Source organism: Uloborus diversus, chromosome 2, assembly GCF_026930045.1.
Source record: "Uloborus diversus isolate 005 chromosome 2, Udiv.v.3.1, whole genome shotgun sequence".
In the NCBI taxonomy this organism is placed as follows: Eukaryota; Metazoa; Arthropoda; class Arachnida; order Araneae; family Uloboridae; genus Uloborus; species Uloborus diversus.
Window position 1 is genome coordinate 189,490,478 of NC_072732.1, and position 25,103 is coordinate 189,515,580.

At 33.2% G+C, this 25,103-nt stretch overlaps 1 protein-coding gene across 2 annotated transcripts; it reads left to right on the forward strand.

Moving 5' to 3' along the window:
- The first annotated feature begins 3,108 nt into the window (after positions 1 to 3,108).
- Positions 3,109 to 24,763, forward strand: LOC129216218 (elongation of very long chain fatty acids protein AAEL008004-like). 2 transcript variants are annotated; one of them, XM_054850414.1, is made up of 8 exons: positions 3,109 to 3,195; positions 6,732 to 6,815; positions 10,449 to 10,639; positions 12,176 to 12,259; positions 14,041 to 14,097; positions 15,669 to 15,774; positions 17,572 to 17,708; positions 23,881 to 24,763. In XM_054850414.1, the coding sequence occupies exons 2-8, from the start codon at positions 6,770 to 6,772 to the stop codon at positions 24,067 to 24,069; spliced, it is 810 nt and encodes a 269-aa protein (XP_054706389.1). In that variant the 5' UTR covers positions 3,109 to 3,195; positions 6,732 to 6,769; the 3' UTR covers positions 24,070 to 24,763. The 2 variants fall into 2 exon arrangements, with proteins under 2 accessions (XP_054706389.1, XP_054706390.1); XM_054850415.1 differs by lacking the exon at positions 12,176 to 12,259.
- Positions 24,764 to 25,103: the final 340 nt, after the last annotated feature.

Here is a 25,103-nt window from a genome sequence, read left to right on the forward strand (position 1 = left end):
TAATTTCTGAGTTACGATTTAATTGTGTCATGTTATGCAAATCATCAACAAAATTCTCACGGATATATGGTGGTAGTTTTCTTTTCAGTTGATTGACCATTATTTCTTTTCACTTATCGAATTCTGTAATCTTACTACCAATTTTATTCCACTCATGATAAAAATTAAAAATGGTTTAACTAAAAACGCGAAATCTCGCCAAGGCTACTTTGCTCGCACTATACTAAAACTATAGCCCTAAACAAATTTGGCGAAACCTTTTAGCTGAGAATAAAAGGAATAAAGTAAATTCTTTCTCGGTTATTCATTTTGTTCTACGATAATATATTCAAGAAAATATTTTGCATACTGTCCATTCCAACTAAATGCAGCTGTAAAATATGGTAAGTTTAATTAATTTAAGATTAAAAAAAAACCCATATTCTTACAAATTCATACAAAACAATAAAAAAATTTTCCTTGTATAACGTTATCCAAGTTTGTTAATCCAGAATTTTCGCTTTCACCAATTATTAAGGAAATAATGAAAACTAACATTATTTTGAGAAGCTCGAGAATACTACTAAGGGACGAATTAATTTCTGTAGCTGAAAGCAAACTAAGACACATCGATTGCGTTAATAAATACTCAGAACAAACGGCCTGTGTTTACGTCAACTGACACACGTGGAACGCAACGTGGCAATGTTTTAGTTTCATTTGCAGTTTTGTAAATCACCGCAAGGTAGCGTATACGAGCGCTGGAGTTCCGAATAAAACTAATTATAACAGCATCTCGAACTGCAAAATTAGAGCTTTACTGCACTATAAAAAACACAGAGACGTTTCTCAATATATGGTGCAGTTTCGGTTTATGAAATTTTCAAAAACGTTTCTGAGTATTTCGGAATCCACTTTCTCCTTCTTATTTTCAAAAACGTTTCTGAATATTCGCAACTCCAACAAACTATAGGGGACGCTGCAGTCACTGTCTAATGGCGGATGAAAAAACTAAAACAAACGCACGCCGTAACATAAATTGCTTCTAAACTTAGGAAATGACAGAAATTTTTGTTCGCATGTATGATTTTTTGTTCTTTATTCATTTGAAAAGATTTTTCAAAGTCTTTTGGTTATTCTGACCCATGTAGAAAGAGATGAGAAATCAAAAAGTATTTCGAAAGTAAACAATTAATGTAGAACACACAGTAAGTTGTTCTGAAGCAGCCATTTTCACGATGTTGAATTCGGTATTCATTAATTTTTGGTTCGCTTCGAACAGCATTTTCATTTTGTAGTTTTTTCTATACATTAGTACATATTATGTCCAGTCTCGTGACATTTCATGGCATTTGTTGGCATTTTTGTGACATTTCCGGGATTTGTTGACATTTTTGTCACATAGTGCATTTACGTGACAGACTGCCAAAAGTAACGTTTAACTGTAGATAATATATTTCTATGACTGTATGATTGGATATCAAAAGAAATCATCATGCATTTAGTTCATTCGTCATGGAAATGATTTAACTGATATGTCAAATCTTGTCAAGATACATTATTCTTTCACACAGTACTAAAACCATAACCCTATAAACAGATTTTTGGCGAAACTCTTCCACCGATAATGACAGGCGCGATATTTTAGCGATAAAAGTTCCTAGCTTTTATTTTTTTATTGTTCAAATTCTTAACGTTCTTTCTGGATTTTTCAATCTGTTCTGCGATAAATATTTTCAAGAAAATTTATTTGCATACTGTCCATTTCAGTTGGATGCAATAGTAACAAGGTTATAAAATCAGTTATGTGGAATCAGGTTAAGAAAAAGCAGTAATTTTTCAGCATGGTGTCCAGTCAATGTTGTTAAGTCCGCTTTTTTTCATCGAATTGAAAAACTGATATATATTCAAACTCCTCAGAACAAGATAAATAAAATGTGTACTTACAGTTTATATCAGATATTTTTGATGTTACGCTGTTGCTGATGACGATTCCAAATTATGAATTACGCAAATAAAAAAAATGCACATAACAAACTGTTCGTTTTGCCCAAAATGAACACGTAGAACGCAATGTTTTAGTTTTTTCGGCAGTTTTGTAAATCACCGCAAGGTAGCGTCTGGAGTTGCGAATATTGTGCAGTTTCGGTTCACGAAATTTTCAAAAAGATTTCCGGTTATTAAGGACTTCTCTTTTGATAAAAAGTTTTGTTTTCTACTAGGTTTCAATATTTTTGAATTTAACTTTTAAAAAACATTGATCTCACTAATAAGTTTTAGAAAAACTTTAAACATTGCATAGCTTTCCTACTTCAGATTTGCAGAATAAAAGTGATATTTTGCTTCATTTTTATATAAAAATTAAAATTCTTTAATATATCTTTAAAAAGTTAATGTGTGTGTGTGAGAGAGAGAGAGTTGTACGTAATTTGTAACATCGTTATTTTTTATATAATTCGTATTCTTTAAAGATACATTATCGCGGCACGATTTAAAATTTTAAGGCATTATTTTCAATATCATTTACATTAAAAATTGCCGCTCAAAAATATGTAAAACGTATTCATTCATTAAAGTTGAATCGTAAAAAGGCGTAATTACGAAAAACTTCTGCAGATATGCCCACCTAGAGGGTTATGGCGCGTACTGGGCCATTGAAATTTTCAGGGGATGTTTTGAGGGGCATTTTCTCATTTGGGGGGACTGTGGCTTTGCGGAGGGGTGTTTATGGAATTGGGGGGGGGATGACGCTCTTGCTGCTGGGGGGTGGGGACTCCTGACTTAAGAGGCTAAAGGCACTTAAGCCTCCTAAAATACATTTGCAATTCTGGTAATGGTTTTTATATTGTTGTTAAAAACTCGAAAGTTAATAACAAATATTGAGCTTATTTACATCACTTTGTTTTAAAATTTTTTTTAAAGTCGCATTAGCATATGAAAAGGAAACCAATCATTTATTCGGTTATTTCCACAAACTAAGTCCTTTGCTGTTTTCAATAATGATCTATACAAACGGAAACTGAAGAATTAATCCTTGTAGCAAAGTAGTTGTTGACTAAATTGTGAGAAAGTTATGTTTTTCTTGATTTTGTAGAACGATTTTCCTCAATTGCGTTCCTCTTTTTCGCAATTTGATGTCAGTTGGCACAGAAAATGTAGCTTCATTTTTCACCATAACCTTACTTTTCCTATCAACTGCTTTCGATACTAGGACAGGTAAGTCATGGTTTTTATCACACTTAATTTTCAACTCTCAAAATAAAAGATTCGATTTCTAGTCCAACAAACAAGTTGTAAACCCTATTACGCACAACAGTAATGTCTTTTAGGTAGTTTTTTGAGTTTAAGATAAAAAAGTTGCAACTCAGCATGATGCGCATGATCATTGAATTTAGAAATTTTAACTTCTAGTTTTGTTAAATTAGGTTTAATCATTATTTTCCTGTTCTTGATTGTTTTATGATTCGTTTTTAACTAGTAATACAATACACCCACTCACTATCATAGCAGTTCTCAAAAAAAAAAAGATCGATTTATAGTCAAACAAGCAATTGCACATAACAGTAATGTCTTTTAAGTATAGTTTTTTGAGTTTAAGATTAAAAAGTTGCAACTCTGTATGATCCGCATGATCATTTGAATTTGAAAATTTTAACTTTTACTTTTGTTAAACGGGGTTGTTTCTTTCAGTCAAAAGTACTATTTTTAGTCACTAAAATTGATAGAATAAGCAAAAAAATAACATGGAGCGAGAAAAAACTCAGTTTTTTCAACGCTTAATTTTTAATTATTTTTGTAAAATATCCGATTTTGAAAATCAGGCATGGTCTTTATGACGTCACAAATGATGTACTTTTTAGCACATCTGTCTACCGCGTTTCCACGTTATGATAATCAAGAAGCGAATTAAATATTGCGCCCTACGCTTGCTATCAGCCATATGGTTGCCAGTACACGTGAGTGAAGACGCGAATTAAATATTGTTCTCGGTGAACGGCATCAATGAATGGCATTTCATCATTTGTGACGTCATCGACAGAAGTGTAAACAATGAAAGCGCGCTGATTAAAATACTTTTAAAAAATATTTTAAACTGAGTTAAATTTAAAAAAAAAATAGTCAGCTTCTATGTTTTTAAGCATGTTCTTTAAGAAAAAAAATACTTTTAAAATTTCGGAAACGACTTCATTTGCTTTAATCGTTGTCTTCCTGTTCTTGCTTGTTTTATGGTTCGTTGTTAATTAGTAATACAATAAACCCACTATCAATGACGCACAAGACAACTCCTGCTCTGTATAAGGCCCCTATACGAGTATATACGTGCCGACGCATCAGCTTAAGATCAGCCTTCTTGGATCGGAGCACGTGTTTGAGTGGCTGTCTTCTCTGGCAAAGTTATCGCGTTTGGTGATTGTTCACTGCGATCGATTATTAGCGGCACACACATGTGAATTGTTTATTAAATAAAATATTATTTTCAGCTAACTTGGCGAAACCAGAAACTTTGCTGTGGTAACCCTATCAACACAACAATGAAAAATCCGATCCAAAATGGCTAAACTTAAGCTGATGCGCCGGCCTATCTATATGGCGGCTCTAGCTCTGTAGGGGAAAAAAAATGATGAACGGGAAAATAAATACTGACTGACCATCGATTATATGGAAAGGTTTAATATCCAGTTCACAGGCGGAAATGGACGTGCCTATTACCTTTCAGGGATTGTAGTTTTTTCTGATATAGATGTGCGCGTTTGTTCTGGTATAGAGGTGCGCATACATAGGTACATACATAGGTACATATATAAGCAAAAGTTAATAGTTAATCAATATTATTAATTTTCTTTGAACAAATAAATTAGCTTTGACTTTTCCAGTTCGTTGTTAGTGATGATGAAAAATTGTGTTGCGTCGATTATTTGAAGGCGAGTAAAATGAAGAATTGTTCCAAGAATATTAAAAGGGGAAATAGCATGGAAAGTATAAAGTTAATCGTGAATTGAGAAAAGAGGAATATTGTTTTACCTAATTGAAAGTAAAAACTGAGGTAAGAAGCACATTAACATTTTCAGTTTAATTCTAATAACTGTATCAGTTTTTTCGAAACACGTTAATTAATGAAATTATTACAACAAAGGCAATTTGTAGCAGAAAGTAAATTGTTTGTAAACAGTTTGATGTTCAAAAATGGCTTTATATGATAATGATCTACCTTTTCTTTTTACCTTAGATAAGTAGGGAATTACTTACTAGAGACACACATGTGTAATATAATTGTATAAATGCAATAGGGTCTCCTAAGCTATAAAGCTCAAGTGGTATCTGTGCAGAAAATGTCTTAAAGTAATTTTTGCTTTTATTTTCTTCCTAATGCACTTTTTTTTCACCTTTGTACATTCTTTTTTTTTTTCTCTCTGGCTTCTATAACCTTCATGTTACCTTGCTTCTGGGTAGCAAGCTAACATTACGGTTACAGAAGCCTTATCTAATTTATTGACTGAATGTGGTGGATTTCCAGTCATTGTTGATTTTTTCCCTTTTGAACATTCGTTCAGTTTTTTCCGACTTCTGTAACCGTCATCTCGCTCTGCTACTTTATCGTCCAAGAATCCATGAGACCCAGACCTAAGTCATAGGTCCAAAAAATTTCTGCGTAAGAACATCACAGCAGGTAAAGAAGAATCGCTATTATTAAATCGGAATCATGCTGGCCTTGGCGGGAAACATGTAGCAAAATTGTTGAAAAAACTTAGCAGCATAGATTCATTCCATGTCACGTGACCTAGTAGTCCCCATCCAACCATTTCCGATTTGGAGGACGTTTTAGAGAGGTGTAGACATGCCTTTGAAACTAACCTATGCAAATTTTCAGCTTCTAAAGCACAAATCATTAGAATCTACGATACCTCAAAAAAAAAAAAAAGTGGACTCCAAAATGACCTCCAATGGGGGACCAGCCTAAACATGGCAATACGTTACATAAAGCTGATCCACCATTTGAGCCTTTTTTTTTTATTGATCCTTGGAAGCTGAAAATTTGTATACGTTAGTTTCAAAAGCATATTTGCACCTCAGTAAAATTTCGTTCAAATCGGAGATGGTCGGGTGGAGATACGAGGTCACTTGACATGGAATGACTCAGTTTTTGAAGCACCTTTTGCTACCTGTTTCCTACTAAAGCCACCACGACTCAGCTTAAATATTAGCGAACTCTTTTTTACCTGCTGTGATGTCCTTACGCTAAAATTTTTTTGGCCTTTATACTATGACGTAGGTCTGGCGCTCACGGGCTCTTGCTCTATTACATATGCCCGAGTAGCGGTGCCATTTCGGTTCCCTATTGCAGCGTTTTCCAAAGTGTGTTCCGCGGAACCCTAGGGTTCCGCCAAAGGTAGGTAGGGGTTCCCCTCACGAATTGGATATTACATAAAATTAAATATTTTTCCATATGAACAGCGATTAATCAGAACCATTTGAAACTTTTTTTAACCATTGGCACTACATGATATTAATGTCATTTAGAAACACAAGTCACATAGAAGTAGTAAAATTAAATTCCTTGGTGATAGTCCTGACATCCAGATTATTTTTAGTGCTTTACAAAGTTTTTTTTTCGATCTTTAAAAAACTTTTAAAAGTGTATTTCATGTATTATGCATACAAACTGTTCATATACATACAACTGTTATGTATATGTGTGTTAATGTCCCGGAATGAGTTGTGGTATTTTATGTTCTAAGCGTATTTTATTTTAGAAATCTGATTTCCGGCACTTGCATTAAAAACATCGAATATGATGGAAGCTTGGAAACATTTTACTTTTGAGCTTGAGCCTGGAGGTAAATGATATTGATATAGATTTCTTGCTTTGTGAAAAAAAAAGTAATTCTGTTGAAACTACGTTTTTAAGAAGTTCTATTTCAAAAAAGAGAAAGAAAGAGAGACAAAAGAAGTGTGAACTTGTTAAATTCTAAAAAGTATAGTGTTAAAATTTCCATTAACAAGAAAAACATTTCGCTTTAAATAAAATAAAGTAATTGACTTGAACTATTGTAATTTCCTCCACTTTAACTCTTATAATTTACAAATGCAATGAAACTATTTTCGTAATTAGTGGCGACATCTAGTACCATACCAGATATTTAGGGGGACGAAATTAGAGATGGGGACGTGATATGGCTACTCAAATCTACATATACATACTCAAGTATATACGCATATACTAGTGTATGCACGTAAATGACGTATGTACAATGAAATGTCCGTATATACGTCCAAACATATGTATACAAGTACATACGTATTTACTCTTGTTGACAGGTATATACTTGAGTAGTCAAGTACAATGTACATACTCACGCACAAGGTCAATTCGTATCAGCTAAGCAAGCTATAGCTGAAGGGCCCCGCTTTGTGGAGGCCCCCTAACTTCTCTGAAGTTTTGCTGTGTCCTTAAATGAAAAAAAGTACAATAAAATAAAGGTTCGGTTTCAAATGCTTAAAAAAGTTTTTTTAAAAAATGTTAGGAATCCTGCTTTGTCGAGGGCCACTAAACTCCTAAAACGTTTCTTGGTTTCTATTTTAAAATAAATAACAAAAGAAAGTTAAATAAAATTTATTTTCAACTCTTGAAAACGGGGAATTAATACCGGTATTAGAAATCCCCCCCCCCAAAAAAAATCAAAAAATTTTTTCGTTGCCATCTTATATAATTTAAAACTGAGCGTATGTACCTATCTATGTATGTCCAAGTACTTCTCTCGCATGCCAATGAACTGACCATCAAACCAGGTATCGATGGATTCGTAATTTTCCCGTCTTTATGTTTTGCTATTTAACATAATCGTCCGGCGGATAATTAGTGGAGATATCAATTAAAAACTAATAATTATTATTCTTAGAATGCGACATGAAATTCTAATTTTTCGAAGTCTTTCCTGCATTCAAATTATTATTCAATGCTTCATCTCAACTTTCCGTAACAATGCTTTTATTAAAAATTTGTAGCGTTATAGGCACTATAGTAGCAAGAAGAAAATCATTTAAAAGAAAGATCTGATGCCATTTTTTTTTCTCGAATATGAATATCTGGTTTTTGTTTTGAGGTTTCCCTGTAATCGGAAGATTTTAAATGTTTCCTTTTTAGTTAGTTTTCCGAAATCTGCCGCAAAATTTTACTGATTTTTTTTCTTAGTTCAAGATTGATTGTTGAACACGCATTACTTGACATAACTTTTATTTTCGAGGTAGACCGTGCAAAGCCGGGCGACGCAGCTAGTATTTTATTATTTTGTGCAAAAAGTGCATTATATTCTTGTGAACAGGTATAAAATGAAGGAACAAATATCATAACAAAAAATCGATAATAGCAATAAATATAATGCATATATTTAACTGTCACTAAGCTTGGAACTTATTTTATGGAAAAAATTTCCTGTAGGTAAAAAGATTCTTTCTGAATTCACGCAGGCATATGAGAATGTTAATAATGCATGATGATACACCTCCTGTATTTGACTGGAAGTCCTTCATCTTGAAGTAATTAGTTCTTTAACTTGTTGGTTTTGAAAAAAATCATGTTTGTAAGCATAGCTGTTTCTTTTGCATTGCGCGGTTTTTTTTTTATCATTATTATTTATAGCTGAACAGTTACTATAAAATTTAGTAACTGTTCTTTGAGCGACAATTCTTTTCCAGTATTAATATCATCTTCAACGATTTCCTCTTGGTCAGATTAGGTTTGTATATTTACGATGAGTTTCATCTTGTTAGTTGCCTTTTTTCGTTTTCGTTTTCTCTTCTTCAATAAAATTTCTGTATTACGAAGCTATGATTTCCTTAATTGCATAAAATTTCATAGTTAAAACATAAATTCATCTATAAAAATTCAAATGCGATATGGGTATATTTAGTAACCTTGTCTTCGTTCTATAATCATTTTTGCAGTGTTTCTAATTAAAACAGATCTTTGTAAAGCATTTCGGTGAAATCATATAGGGTTTAGTATTTAGTTGGCTGGAAATGTTAAAGAAATTTCACGTCCACATTTAAGCTGTATAAGTGCATAATATTTATGAACTTAAAAGCTGATTCATTGGCCTTACGGGGCCATTCATTAATTATGTAAGGATGATTTTGGCAAGTTCTGACCTCCTACCCCAATGTAAGGGTAAGTAAGATTTTTCAAACCCCTCCCCCCTATTCTTACGTATGATTTCATTTCGTTTTTTCAAAATAATAAAATAACAAACCGAACTTCACTATTATCGTTATTAAATTCACTATTATTAAATGATTTTTAAAAACCTCTTTGTGAAAAGAAATATTTACTAAAAAGTTGGAATCTAGACTGAATGTTTTTTCGACATTTTTTATATATGATGCGATACTAATAAAAAATAAAATATGCCATACAATAGTGCGATTTTTTTAAGCACTTTTATATTATACACTATTCATTCTTTGTAAAACAACTAGAAAAACAGTGCATCCTAATTATACGTTTTTTACCTTCCAGACGCAAATGTAAAATATCCACTATCTAATGTAAAATATCGACTTGGAAAATATCACCAAAAAATGGGTTTGACTCCCCCCCCTCCCAAAGTAAGGGTATGTAGAGATCCCCCCCCCTTCTCCTTGGGACCCTTTCGTCATTAATGAATGGCCCCTAACAACAGAGAAATGTTGGAAAGACGTTTTGTCGGGATTTTTTTTTCAGCAGAAACCAAAAACGCAAGCTTCTTCTTTACTAATAATAAAGCTGAAAATCTGTCTGGATCTCTCTCTGTCAGGATCTCTGTGACGCGCGTAGCGCATAGACCGTTCAGGCCAATTTTCATGAAATTTGGTACAAAATTAGTTTGTAGCATGGAGGTGTGCACCTCGAAGCGATTTTTTGAAAATTCGATTGTTCTTTTTATATTCCAATTTTAAGATTATTTTACCTATCAAACTATCACAACAAGTAATTATTAATTTAGAAATTATTGTAACGTGGAACCGTAACATGGGCGAGCCATTTAACAATAGCGAATTGGCGAGAAATTCATCATCCATTATTTGTAAATATACAGGTGAACCAAATGACCTTTTAATTTTCTACTACGGGCAAAGCCGTGCGGGTACCACTAGTGCACAATAAAGCTAGCGTACATTGGTGCAATAAATGACAAAAATGCAAAAAAAAAAGAGAGAGAGAGAGAGAGAGACAAAACTTTTCAATTGATGCTTTTTACCTGCCCATGGCAGACTTCTTGCTACTCCCTGCGCAGTTCTTGGAGTTCGCCAATTGTTTGCAAATTTTTGTGAACTTCGGCATGCCAAAGAATTTCGCTGTCCCAATCACGGAAAATCGTACTAATGATGAGTTGACTTTTACTCGAACCCGTCGATCCATTGAATTAGTCTCTTTCCCATTAAATTTCATTTTTATATATTTCTTCAACATAAACATTTTTTTTCTTTTTCAGATCCAATCGTTCAAACATGGCCATTTGTAAGGCCAGATTATTTACCGTTTCTTCTGACTGCTTCCTATTTGCTTTTCATAAAAGTCCTTGGTCCTCAACTTATGAAAACGCGACAACCATTTGGTCTCCGGCATCTGTTGATTGTGTATAATTTTTGGATTGTTATCATGTATGTTGGATGCGTGGCTACAGTAAGTGAAGACCTTTCTTTGATTAACAGGTGATTCTTCGAAAACCGTGGTCCTGACCTAGTTAGTGATATTTTTAGTGATAAGTAGGGGAATGTGGGGCAAAGTGAAATGGCGAAATATTTACTCCGTTTTTAGCGCCACCTATCTGGCAATGTTTTTACTGTGTAGTACTTAATTAGCCTCCTATTAGTCAAGGAAAAGTTATCTCTGATGATCAAACCGTATGATAATACAAGCAATTTTGAAAAATTGATACTAATTTTGTAATATTTTGCAGCAAGTCAACAATTTTTGTATCTATAAAATGACAAAATTTTTGGTAGTAAAATTTTAAATATTAACTGAAATTCACTAATATTCGTTGCAACATTTCTTTATTTATTATTGAGGTTATTTTAGTTTAAAATTTTGTGTACAATTAGTCAAATGTATGCGAGGCAAAGTGAAATAGTTAATTTTGTTTACTTATTTAATCATTTATTAAATCACTTACGGTAATATCTCTTAAATAATTTACTTACATTCATTCAATAAATAATTAACTTATTTATGTTTTCTCATTTATTAATTATTTAAATTCATTTATACATTCCATCATCTGTTAATTTATTCATGCATTCTTTAATTTACTAATCTATCAGACCAAACATATTTTTACTTATTAAATAAAAGATATTTTACTCGAAAATATTTTATTTTTCAATTTGGCCTATAAAAAAAAATAGTGAAAATTTTACATTTTTTTTTTCAAAAGTAAAAATTTAATGCCAAAAATTTTAATAAAAGTTTCAATGCAAGTTTTATAAAAGAAAAAATACATAGTTATTTCTTTATGCACCCTTATTTTCAAAACAAAAGTACAGTTTCATTTAATCATTTTGAAGAAAAATGAGTTACCTTAACTTATTTTCCTTAAAACTACCAACTCTTTTTCAAACTTTTAACACTTTGCCCCACATTCATCTACTTTAAACTGGTTTTCCAATTCATTAATTTTTTTTTTCATAATTATAGTGCATGTACATGATTGATATATCACAATTGTATTTGCAATAGAAAGAAGACAAGACAACAAGAAACCCAACGAGTAGAGTCCTATTACAGTTTGTGAATGCAAAAAACATAATTTGAATTCAAGATGGCAAAGTTTAAATTAATACCAGGGACTGGATGTTGTGTGGTTGATGTCTTCAGCTTGCTTTTTTTTCTTTTTACCGCGCAATGTAATTTAATTAAACAAAATTACCTCTTTTCTTATTCATACTTGATTTCCATGCAAACTTCAATCAAAGTTATTATTTATTTAATTATTATACTATATTTGCAATAAGCTGATTTCATGTACGAAGTATACCCATGTAAAAGATCGTAAAACTTCGAAAAAATTTATAAATGTATCAAATGTCAAACCCTTTTGTTGGGTTTCTTAGTGTTGGTACTTATCATGTTTATTTTATGTACAACAGTAGCTTCGTGTTTGGTCCTTTTTAATGCTGAACTAACTTTAGTGTAATTTTGTATCATTTTTTACTCTAGCTGTTCTACAAGTTTTGTACAACTGATTCAATTTATGTGATTTGCAAGAAAAAACAGGTCTCCGACAGTCATCATTACTACACAGTAAATGTTCAGTTTATACTAGTTAGCTAAATTGATGGTAAAAAATTTCCTTGAATATTTTTCTTTCTTTTTCTTCTGCTTTTTTTTAATAGTTCTTTTATACCTCTAACAAAAGCGAAAAGTTATTTTACCAAAAAAAAAAAAAAAAAAATGTCACAAGCAGTACAATTTGATAATTAGTAATTCTCACTAAGATCATTAAAAATATAAGCTTGATTAATGCCATGCAAAATTATATCAACTTCGTTTTGAGTTGAACTCCAAACAAAAGAGTTCGTGTGTGCATTAATTAAGCTACTATTTTTTTTCGCACAAAAAATGGAAAAACTTAGCCCCCCCCCCCCTGCAGTGATTGGCGTTAAAATTGAATCAACGTATGTTTCTAGTGTAGGTTCTATTTATTTCAAATTTCATCTAAAACGTAGTATTTCTTGATATATATCAGTCGCAATGAAGAAAAAACAACATTCGACTGCACCATGAGCTATTGGCGCCAAAATAGAATCAGCTCTTATACCATCTAAGATTTACCTGTTGATAAATTTTTGTTTGGTTCTTTTAATTACCTCCCGATATATTGCAGTAACAAGAATCAAGAAAAAACACTCGATTCCTCAACCCCCTTTTGAGCTATTGGCACAAAAAGTGAATCAGCACCTGTACTCTTTAAAGTTAACATATGAACTAATTTTCTTTTTGGATTTCGAGAGTTATTTCCTGAGATATAGCCAGGGTCGTCCGAAGAGCTGACGGCGCCCGGGGTGAAAGTTTCCTGGCGCCCCCCGCCTTTCCCATACACACAGAAAAATCAAGTTAGTTTTAACATCAGTGCCTCATGCGCGTGAACGCGTACTTGCATTTCCTACATATGCATGAGCTCTCTGATTGTTCTGAACAGAACAAATTTCGAAATTAAATTTCGATCTGGACTCATCCAATTATTCTTTACAAGAGTTTTGTGTTTTTACTTGTATCAGTTTAATACCAGCTTCCATATATGTTAAAATGAAAGATTTCCTTCTTTTCATCAAATATTTTTAAGTTTTAGATCCCCAAATACTCAATAACATCGAAAATCACTCAGAATTGCATTTTTGGAACTTCAATTTCGAAAATTACTGGCTCTAATATTACAAAGTATGACCTTATAATTGCATTTTTAGACTTGAGTTAAAGAAAATATTCGGGCAAGAGTTCCCATCACGCCTTTCTATAATATGACAAGCAATGGCTTTTTTAAACGACACTTACAACAAAAAATTTTTTGCAGAAAACCCCCGAATGTAAAACATTGCCAAGTTTTTTGGACCGTAGTTTTGAAAAATATTCCAGAGAAATGCTCCAGATCCTTCCACGAAAATCTTCAAAGGTTGTTTACAGTTGGGGTTTTGAAACTTCAATTTTGAAAATTTGCAAGAGGGAGAAGGAATGGATTTCACTCTATTTAAAAAAAAAAAAAAAAAAAAAAACATTGATCGGAAACAGTCTCTAAGCTCCCTCTCTTACACTAACGTCAATAAACAGGGTCTATAATCGCGTTTTTATGGCTTCAATTTCTAGAAATTTTTGCTGAGACCCCTCTATCTTTTTTCTCCGTAGCATCTACAAAAAAAGTCTAAACTTGAGTTTAAAAGAAAAAAGTGTCAAATTTTTGACCAAAATTTTGATGCTTTACTTAAGTACACGAAGATATCCAAAAAGCTAGAATAAACAGCAAAATATTAATATCGATTTATGTTTGCTTAGCCAATGTCTTTCATTTTGTTTTCAATAATTTATAGGCTGTGTCCGTCGCTTGGATAATGTACGTGTTGAAATATGTTGAATATGCTGATACGGTAATGCTTTGAATTTTGTCTGTTTTTTTTCTTTTGTTTTCGTATTATTATTGTCTTTTGTTTATATTATTATGGGGCTCCGCCCCCTGTTCGCTGACGTTCACCAACATCAAAAGATTTACTGCGCGATCTTGTTTGGTTCGCTAAGATTTATATCGTTTTTAGGGGGATCAAATGAAAACACAAGTTACGATTAGAACAAAATTAAATCCTCGCAGCTTCCCTCCAGCAAAAAAAAACAGAATTTAAATATCGAGCTCATTATAATTAGAACAATATAAAAATCCCGCTCCCAGACAAAGAAAAAGGAACTTGATGAAAATACGTGAAACAAGTTATTAATGAAATATGTAAAAAGCAACTTAAAACTCAAATTCTAATGTATTGTATCATATAAAAATCTTTGCAATTATGATTTTGTAATTTTTATTGTACTAGAAGGCTCCGCCTCCTACTCGCTAACGCTCACAAACCCCCTATGTTTGCTTCGCAATCCTTTTTGATTCATAAAGATTTAAATCGCCTATTAGAAAGAAGCAGAATAAAAAAAACGTGTTACTAGTTCCGTTTCGAGTTCCCCTCTCCCTTGCGTAGAATTTGGAATTTAAGTGAAGAAGAGCTCGTAATTAAAACAGAATCCCTCTCCCACCCTAAGACAAAAGGAGCTGAATAGAAATATGTATAACCGATGCGTTAAAAAAAAAGAGAGAGAGAGAGAAAAGCGCTTTAAAAAGCCCCTTTCCCGGTTGCAAACTAATTTGCATCAACTTGCACAGCTATAGGTGCTGAGGGGCTCCTGAGCATTGCAAAACGGCAGTTTTATATGCTTTAAAAGTCGCATTCAAATTCGTGGTCTCTAGTAATATATTTTACTCTTTTACTCCGAGCCTGAATTGAGTACAGCTTAAGACTTGACGCTAAAATAGAAACTCTTATATCTGCTGTTTTAATTAACTGAGAAAATTGTAGCAAGCTTTATTTGATTCAGAAAAAAATATATCTTTTGAACGACATCGCATGTTAAGGGGTGTGGGAAATCTTTCATCCCTGTAATAGGCAATTTATGTGAAATTTTAGCTTAAAAAATTAATTAATCAAAACCAATTCGAAATTTAAAATTTAAAACCCCAGGTGCAAACCCCGGTTGCTCGAAATAACTTTGTACCATATTTCTAAGCTGTAGATGTGTTATGTGGACTCCTAGACGCAGGCCCGCCACAGACTTCCTTTCACAGTTTCTTTGACCTTACTTTTCTTTAGGGGGAGGGGGATTTTCATTTTGTCCGAAACGGAACTCGTAATCTTTTTATTTTTTTTTTATTCTGCTTCTTTCTAATAGACGATTTAAATCTCGCGAATGAAATAAGATTGTGAAGCAATTTTCCTGAATTGGTGAACATCAGCGAACAGGGCGTTCCCCCTAGCTGTTAGAAAAATTACTTACTTCCCAACACTTTCCATTTAAAGTTGCTGCTCTTTTTATTTTGGTTTCAAAATTATTCTCCTTTTCGTACAATGATACTTCTCATTTAAAAAATGATTGCTACAGAATTTCTTTCTCTTTTTTTCAGATATTTTTTGTACTCCGAAAAAAATTTAATCAAATAACTAACCTGCATTTAATACATCACACACTGGTTCCTGTTGCGTTCTGGTTTGCCCTACGAACTGAAACTTGTAAGTATTCATATTCATATGTATTCATACAAATAAAATTACTTTGCTTTCTGACAATAATAATTACACATAATGAAAAAAATATCTGCCTCACATTTGATTTGCAATAAAATAAGAAAACCTTGCTTCAAAATTCGAAGGATTTTTTTTATTAACTTTTTCATTAGATTTTGAATGTAGCTAGACTTTTGTACCACAGTCCGCAGTAAAATACATAATAAACACACAACATTAATCCCTGAAGTTCTATGTGTGCAACCATATCTCCCCAAAAAAATCTGATGCAGAACCGTAAAAGCTTCCCATATTTTAAAAATGATTACAAATATCACTTAAAAATTTTCTTTTGTGACGGTGGCAATTGATAAAGTTTTTAACGATTTTATGTTTTTTTAAGTCAAATTTCGCTTCAGTTTCGCTTTACTGGCTGGCCAGTGAGTCTCAGCAGCTGGTCCTAGGGCTGGCTCCGGTCAGCGGAAAAAAATTGACCTTGTTCGAAATAAATGATTAATTAAAGCAATGCAAAACATTTTACACGGTATATTTTTTTAAGTTAATGTTGAGAAGAATCAATGCTTATGCTTTCATTTTATTCTTAGTAAATCATAATTGAAAGCTTAAAATTAACCTAGGTAGTCGATCTTTAGTATAAAAAAAGGTTAAAAAAATTAGTTTGAATTTTGAGTTCTTGAATTCAAATCACGTTTTTCGCAATCACCAATTGCGATAGGACCCTACTCGTTAGGTTACTTATTTCTACTAATGACTTGTATTAAACCATAATTTGGTTTCAAGGCGTCAAAATTCAAATGAATGCCAGGGGCTGGATGTTTGATTCTGTTTTCGCGTAAATTGGATTGTGTCAATTCGAAAGGTATAAATAATTCGATTCCGAGGCACATAGACGCCAGCATTATAATTATAGAAAAATAAACTTAAAGTACGAACGACATTCATCGGTCAAATAAAAACAATGAGCAATGGGGTGGTTTTCGAAATTTTAAAAGTATTTTTCTTCTGAAATAGCATGCTTAAAAGCATAGGATTTGACCATTTTTTAAATAATTTGTTTAAGTTTAATGTTAAAAAAATATATTTAAATCGGTGCGCTTTCATTGTTTACGTTTCTGTCGTGTGACATCATAAATGATGAAATGGCATTCACTGTTGCCATTACCGCAGAGCACAATATTTAATTCACTTTTTTACTCATATGTAGTAGCAACGAAATGGTTGATAGCAAGCGTAGAGCGCAATATTTCATTCGCTTCTGAATTATCATAACCTCGAAATGCGAACCAGTGAAATGCGCCAAAGTATGTCATGTGTGCCGTCATAAAGACCACGTCTTTTTTGAAAAATGGGACATTTTAAAAAAGTAATTAAAAAATAACTGCTGGAAAAAGAAAGTATTTTCTGGGTCCATGGTTTTTTTTGCTCATTCTATCAATTTTTAGTGATCAAAAGTAGTACCTTTGCCTGAAAGAAACAACTTCATTCGGTATTGCTCAAAAAAAAAAAAAAAAAAAAAACTATGCTCGTCCGAAAAAATTTTGGACAAAATTTTACCGGTTCACTGGTTAAAGGAGGTTGAGCAACACTATTTCATGCTAGAAACATTTAAATTAGATCTTAAGTTGAAAAAAAAAAAAAACTAGCAGCATGAATTTCGAATTCGTTTCTCTCAGATGCAAATAGCGTCATGTCAGACTAATGGAGCGTCACGTATTCATTTACATTCAAACATCATTTTTTTAAACCAGAGACTAATTTATTAATAAAATCTTTTTATTTCAGGTGGATTCCACATAATTACGGGCATGATCAATTCCATTGTGCACGTAATAATGTATTCATATTACGGGTTAACAGCTATTGGTCCAGAAGTTCAGAAATATTTGTGGTGGAAGAAGTACCTTACGACCATACAAATGGTAACTAACGTTTAAATTAATAAAACTGTACTAACTGTACGGGAATCTCGAAATTGATTTGAACATACAGTGAAATCCCGATTTTACGTCCCCCGAATCTACGTTTTTCCCCATCAGGTCCAAGTTTTTCTGATCATGCTTATTTAACCCGGAAGGAAAATTTGTTATTGATGAATTGCCAGCATTTTATGGGGGTTTTTTGAGGGGGGGGGGGAAGAAAAAAATGTTATAAAATAAGCGATATGTTTCCTTTAGTGCTTTCTCAAAGCTAGTCCACGCTGTCGATAGTTTAAATTTATGAAAACAGAAATGTTACTGCTTCATCCTGTTATATTACTCGTGTTACGGACTATTTTCACCCTTAAAAACGGCACGACTAATGATCTAGAATGATATGTATAATGATGTTCTTTTCGTAATACATACACACACACATATATATATATATATATATATATATATATATATATATATATATATATATATATATATATATATATATATATATATATATATATATATATATATATATATATATACTAGCCGCCTGCGGCGACCAGCTGGTCCGCCTTTTTACGCCAATGTTGCCGCCTTCGGCGGCTGCTTGAATAAACTTCGTGGCGGTTTCAATCAATCTATATCTATCTATAGCATTAGAAGTGTGAATAAAATATTTTCTAGATCTATCTCCAGTTCCGTCGTTTGGAATATTATTAAAGGAGGGGGAGGGGAGACACAAACGGCGTACTCTTCATTAAAATTTTGTGCAAAAAATAACAAAAAGCACTTCCACTTTTATGTGAAAGCATTGTTTTTTCGAAGTCATGGTGTGTGTGTGTGTGAGAGAGAGGGAGTCATCGACACCTCGTTGAAATTCCTTAAATGACGGGCATGTCTCTTTCTTTGATGTCCATTTACTGTATATTTGTTTATCTATCTATACAATCTATGCATATCTATCTCTGACAGTAATTAACAATCTTTTTTTATTTATGTAAGTATTAATTCGAAAAAAACATTTTTTGTCCACTAAATCTCAATCTCTGTATCTACCTAATGCCGCCTTCGGCGCCTATCTACCTTTACGATCTATCTCTAAGTTTTCTTATCCATCTCTATTTATTTTAACTTCCCCGCTCATTTCCTAATAAAAACAAAGATCACTCAAAAAACCGCCTTTTTATTTAAATAGAGCAAAAATAAAGTTATCTCCAAAATTTCCCGGATTGTGCAAAAAGTAACGAAGTAAAGTAAGTGACGAAGAAAAAAAATCCCGCTGTTTTTATTGAATTAAATGCGCAGCAAAAGGTCCAGCTTGGGGGGGGGGGGGGGATGGAAAAAGAAATAAATGCAATCTCTAAATTAAACAAAAAAAAAAGGAAAGAAAAAAAGCAAGCGCTGCCGGAAAAACACGTGGTTATCACGTCATAAAATGTAGAAGTAAGCTATATAGTAGAAAAAAATTACATTGTTTCCGATTAAGATTCTGTCGTAAATATCGAATCGAAATCCAAGTAGTGACGTCAGAAACATAAAAGGTTGAAGAACACTTTTTTCGACCGATGCGTAGAAAGACATGATGTGTTGAGCATTAAAAAAATTGTGAAAAAAAAAACTATTGCGTATTTTTAAGAACTTTTTTCTTCTGAAGAGGGCGACATCTTTTACTATTACCAACTTAAATTTTAGAAATGAGGCTGTGATACTTCTTGCAGGATGATATTAGAAAAATATAAAACCCAGGAAAAAATGCAAATTGAAGATTTTTTCAAAAATTCATAAAAATACAAAAATTGCTCTATCTTCAAAATTTTTTCATTCATCGTATTTAAAATTAAATTTCCAACACTAGAGTATAAAAAATATTTGTGTGGTGCGATTGGTTCGGGGTCTGTGAGGTAAAAAGTACTAAAAAGTGCAAAAAAACACATAAAACAATAAATAACTTTTTTTTCTAATTAAAATATCAAAAATCGAAGCCCGAGGTGCACATCTTCGGCAGAAACTGTACCTGTATACCAAATTTCATCTTTCTAGGCCTTACCGTTTTCCCGGGAAGCGCGCCACACACACACAAACAAACATCTTATTTTATTATTAGCCGCCTGCGGCGACCAGCTGGTCCGCCTTTTTACGCTATTCGCCATTTTACGCCAGGGGTGCCGCCTTCGGCGGCTGCTTAAACAATTTAGCGACGACATTAATCAATGTTTTTCTCTACAAATCAGTATTATCATTCGTTTTTTTACGCCAATGTTGCCGCCCTCGGCGGCTGCTTAAATAAATTTCGTGGCGGTGTCAATCAATCTATATCTATCTATCATTAATAATTTGAATAAAACATTTTCTAGATCTGTCTCCAGTTTCGTCGTTTGGAATATTTTTAAAGTAGGAAGAGGGGAGACACAAACGACGTACTCTTCATGCAAATTTTGTCAAAAAATAACAAAAAGCACTTCCACTTTTATATGAAAGCATTGTTTTTTCAAAGTCATGGTGTATGTGGGGGAGGGAGGGGGGCATTGACATCCAATGTGCAAGCAGCCACCTACGGCGGCTGTTTGGCTAACTTGTCATTTACCTTTTTACTTCAAGTTTGGCGCGTTCGGCGGCTGTTTAAATAAATTTGGCAGCAGTATTAATCAATCCATCTCTATCTTTTTTTTGTGCCATTCACATTTTTACGCCAAGATTGCCGCCTTCGGCGGCTATCTACCTTTACAATCTATCTCTACATTTTCTTATCCATCTCTATTTATTTTGACCTCCTCACCCATTTCCTAATAAAAACAAAGAACACTCAAAAAACCGCTTTTTTTTATTTAAGTAGAGAAAAAAAAAAAAAAAAAGCTCAAATTCCCCGTAGTGTGCAAAAAGTAGCGTTTGACAAAGATAAAAAAAATCTCGCTGTTTTTATTGAATTAATGCGCACAACTATGAAATGTAACGTAATATAGATACAGCGAAAGGTCCAGCTTGGGGGGGGGGGGGATGGAAAAATAAATAAATGCAATCCCTAAATAAAACAAAAAAAAAAAAAAAAGAACGAAAAAAAAGCAAGCGCTGCCGAAAAAACACGTGGTCATCACGTCAGAAAATGTAGAAGTAAGCTATACTTGCGATTAAGTTTCCATCGTAAATATCGAATCGAAACCCAAGTAGTGAGGTCACAGGCATAAAAGATTGAAGAACGCTTTTTTCGACTGATGCGTGAAAGGACATGATGTGTTCAGCATTAAAAAAATTGTAAAAAAAAAAAAAAAACTATTGCGTATTTTTTAAGAACTTTTTTCTTTTGAAGAGGGCGAAATGTTTTTAATATTACCAAGTCAAATTTCAGAAATGAGGCTTTGATACTTCTCGCAGGATGATATTAGAAAAAAATAAAACCCAGAAAAACATGCAAATTAAAGGTTTTTTCAAAAATTCATAAAAAATACAAAAATCTTCAAAATTTTTTTGTTCATCATATTTAAAATTAAATTTCCGACACTATAGTACCAAAAATATTTGTCTGGCGCGATTGGTTCGGGGTCTGTGAGGTTAAAAGTACTAAAAAGTGCTAAAAATCACATAAAACATTAAATAACTTTTTTTCTAATTAAAATATCAAAAATCGAAGCCCGAGGTGCACATTTTCAGCAAAAACTACACCTGTTTACCAAATTTCATCTTTCTAGGCCTTACCGTTTTCCCGGGATTCGCGCCACACACACACACACACACACACACATACACACACACACACACACACAAACATCTTATTTTATTAAATGTATAGATATGTATAGAAGATATTGTACCCTTTAAAAGTGTCATCTTTTCTGCATACAGGTTTTCTATTTAATTTTTGCTTTCTGTGAATTTCCCGCATTTTACGTTTTTTTAACACAGTCCCTTGAGAAACGTAAAATCAGGGTTTCACTGTATGTAGCAGCTACATTATGCAGACGAAAATTTCCGACGGACACTATCGAAAATTGACCTCATTTTCGAATTTCTTTTACCATACTTTTAGGTATGCTTGAGTTTTCAGTTCAGAGAAAACAATACGCATGCATTTAGTGGAATCAACAACAGATAGAAGAAGTGAAAACGTTTCTTGAAAATACTGCATCGTAAAAAAGATAGGAATAAATAGCGAGTTTCACAAATTAGTTTTACTTGATATGTCAAATTATTTTATCGGTTTTCTTATAAGTATCAGTTATATTCACAAAGACACGAGAATTTCTTTCAAAATATTAATATACTTCACAAGTTGTTTTATCCCAATAACGAAAAAATTCCAAAAACGAAATTTAAGACCAATAACTACAATTCTGTTTTTAAAATCAGCAAAGAAAGCGTAAATTTTACCACGGTAAATAGCAGTATGAACATACACAACAGCGGCGTACTTAGCATTGGTGACACCTGGGGCGGTAATTTCTTGCGTCACCTCCCCCCCCCCAAATACACACACACACACACACACACAAAAAATTGATGTTCTATACTTTTATGTGAAAACATGAAATCCAAACAATTTTCAGAAACAACTGCATTTATATTCTAACGAGAATTTAAGTTGGCTAATGTACAAATGTGCAGGGTCGTCGCGAGGTCAAAATAATAAGAGTGATACAGGGGAAGCTAATGGGGTTCAGTTTTTTGATTGAAGAGTTTTGGTTAAATCGCTACTAGGTCTAAGTATTGACAATATGTATCTAACCCTGAGTATAGTATTCACTCCATGATCAGGGGGAGAGGGGTCCGGGGGTTTCTCCGCCGGAAAAAATTCCAAAATTGCAGTCTGAAAAAGGCATTTTAGATGAACTTTGATAATTTAAGTGGGGGGGGGGGGTAGGGGGAGAGGTTCGAGAAAAATTCCACGCTCATTTTTTCGAAACTGAAACGTTAAAAATGCAATAGCTCTTAAAACGCAGTTTTGGAAACTTTGGTGTTGTTACGAGGAGGAGAGTTTTGAGAGATCAACCCCGGAAATTTTCCTAATTTATATTCTTAAAGGCTTCTACAATATTTTTTGTCTAGAAAATTAGAGGGGTTGAAGAGGTTCGGGGGCCCAACCCCGAGAATTTTCGAAATTAAACTTTTAAAAACGCCCTTGTAGGCCATCTTTAGAAACGTTAAGAGGGCTGTCAGCTTTTCGAAAAAGAAGCTCTAAAAACGCAATAACAACAATCCTTCAGAAAACCGTGACAAAAGAATTATTTAATAAATAACAACTAATCTGTGAATCTCTATTTATAGCTTTAAAGCCGTTGCTCAAAAACATGATCACTTATTACAACTCTAGAAACGGTGACTGTTGCAACCGTTACTACCGTTGCGTTAGTTGCAAACGCAAAAAAAAAAAAAAAAAAAAAAAAATGAAATTTGTCATCTTTAATTCAAAATATGTTTTTCGCAATCACGAGTGTGTGTGTATGTGTGTGTGTGCATGTAGGGGGGGATGTGTGTTTGTGTGTAGGGGTATGTATGTGAGTAGGCATGTGTGTTTGTGTCTGTGTGCAGGCATGAGTGAGTGGGTAGTTGTATGCATGAGTGTTTGTGTGCGTGAGGGCGGGGTATGTGTATGTGTGTGCAGGCATGAATGTGTGGGTAGTTGCGTGTATGTATGTGTTTGTGTGTGTATGTGTAGGTGTCTGTATGTATGTGTTTGTGTATGTAGGTGTATCTGTGTGTATGCGTTTGTGTATGTGTAGTTGTGTATGTATGCGCATTTATGTAGGATATGGTTGCAACCTCGAGACGGTTTTCGCTATAGGAGCAGCATCGTGAGGAGCCGGTCGACGGTGGTGCTGTAGAGGATGGCGGGGGGAAAATAAAATCATAGGACATCAAAACAGTCAAATAAAAGCAATAAGCAATCGTGATTGCTCAAAAAAAAATAAATAAATAAAAAATTTTAAAAAATTTGATGAGGTGAATTTTAATAAATGTAATTGTAAATTAATGCCTTAACCAAAGTACAAAATAATGCATGAAGTTAAACTTTGACGGTGATAAGGACTCTGCATTTTGCAATGGACCGTTAACTGAAGTGTAAATCTACTGGCATTTAGCACTCCAATTAGTGTCCCAAGATAGAGTAATAGCCCAGAGTATGTATTAAGATTTATTCAGTGAAATTTTTATATAGAATCATTAAACTACTTTTTCGTTGCAGATGCAGTTCGTCATCATTATTTTCACCTACATAGCAGCATATCTCCTTAACTGTGGAACATCAGTGACAATTCTGTACTTTGGTATTTTTCTCACAAGTCTCTTTCTCATTCTTTTTGGCAATTTCTACATTAAAACTTACCTAAAGTGGACTGCAAAACGACCTGCTAATGCACTGCATACAGAATGAAAAATGAAACTGGAAAAGTATTTTCTATGTCACCAGAAAATGATACAGAAAATGTTGTATGTGGAAAAATCAATGTAACATAACGTTCCATTCATATCTCCAAACTTATATCACTAATTAGCGAATTTCTGTGAAAGAATAGAGGCCATGTCAGCTTTCTGGCACAGAAAATGCATTTTAAACTTTAATAAAGCTGAAGAAAAGGTACGAATAATAACTTATGAGTTATTGCAAGTTACGAGAGCAAAAGTAAGTGATTTCATCCAAAATCGAATATTCATCTTGTAATAATTACATGATAAATATTTTCAAAGACCACAGGTGAACCCTACCTCGTTACTATTCAAGAACCTTTTGCTGGATATTTACACATTTCATAAATATGCTTGGTGATGTTTGCTGCAAGGTTTCCAACGTTTAGAAACTTATAGACTACGCCCAACTACAATCCTGTCTTGTGCTCTCCGCTTCAAATTTGTGGAAGCTCTACTAGGGGGGCAAGGGACAGCCGTATGATTCCTCAGACTTTCTTCTGTTGGGTCTGTTATTGTGTTTCTTGTTTTGCTGTATCGTATTTGAGCTGTCTTTTGTCTTACCACGGGAAATAAAATTAAAAAAAATATTTTTTAATGCTTTAGTCAAGCAGGTAAAGAAAGTATAAAATTTTCTTTTCACAACAAGAAATAAAATGTGGTTCAGAATCATCTATTATCAATAATGTCTCTTGTACAGTTATACTCTTGTCAATAATGTCTCTTGTACAGTTTTGTTAATTTATACTATTCTGTTGTGAAGTGCATGATAAAATGCTTTAAAGAAAAGAATCGAATCGAAAACAAGGTAAAGAAAGGTCAACCGGCAACGTAAACAAAACATAAGTTTTTGAAAGGGGGAAATTTCCAATTTTTCGAATAAAACCAAAATTTGTCACATTTTACCGAATGTGCCAAAAAAGAAGAAGAAGAAACTATACCTACTTAGAATAATTTACGCCAGTAAGAAAATCAGCTTTTAAACGTAGAATTCTCCGTACA

Excerpts from the sequence above, each read along its gene's own strand:
- LOC129216218 (XM_054850414.1), top strand. The coding sequence starts at position 6,770 with ATGATGGAAGCTTGGAAACATTTTACTTTTGAGCTTGAGCCTGGAG. Across the intron at positions 10,640-12,175 it reads ATGTTGGATGCGTGGCTACA|CTGTTCTACAAGTTTTGTAC; the intron begins GTAAGTGAAGAC and ends TTTTTACTCTAG. Across the intron at positions 15,775-17,571 it reads TGCCCTACGAACTGAAACTT|GTGGATTCCACATAATTACG; the intron begins GTAAGTATTCAT and ends TTTTTATTTCAG.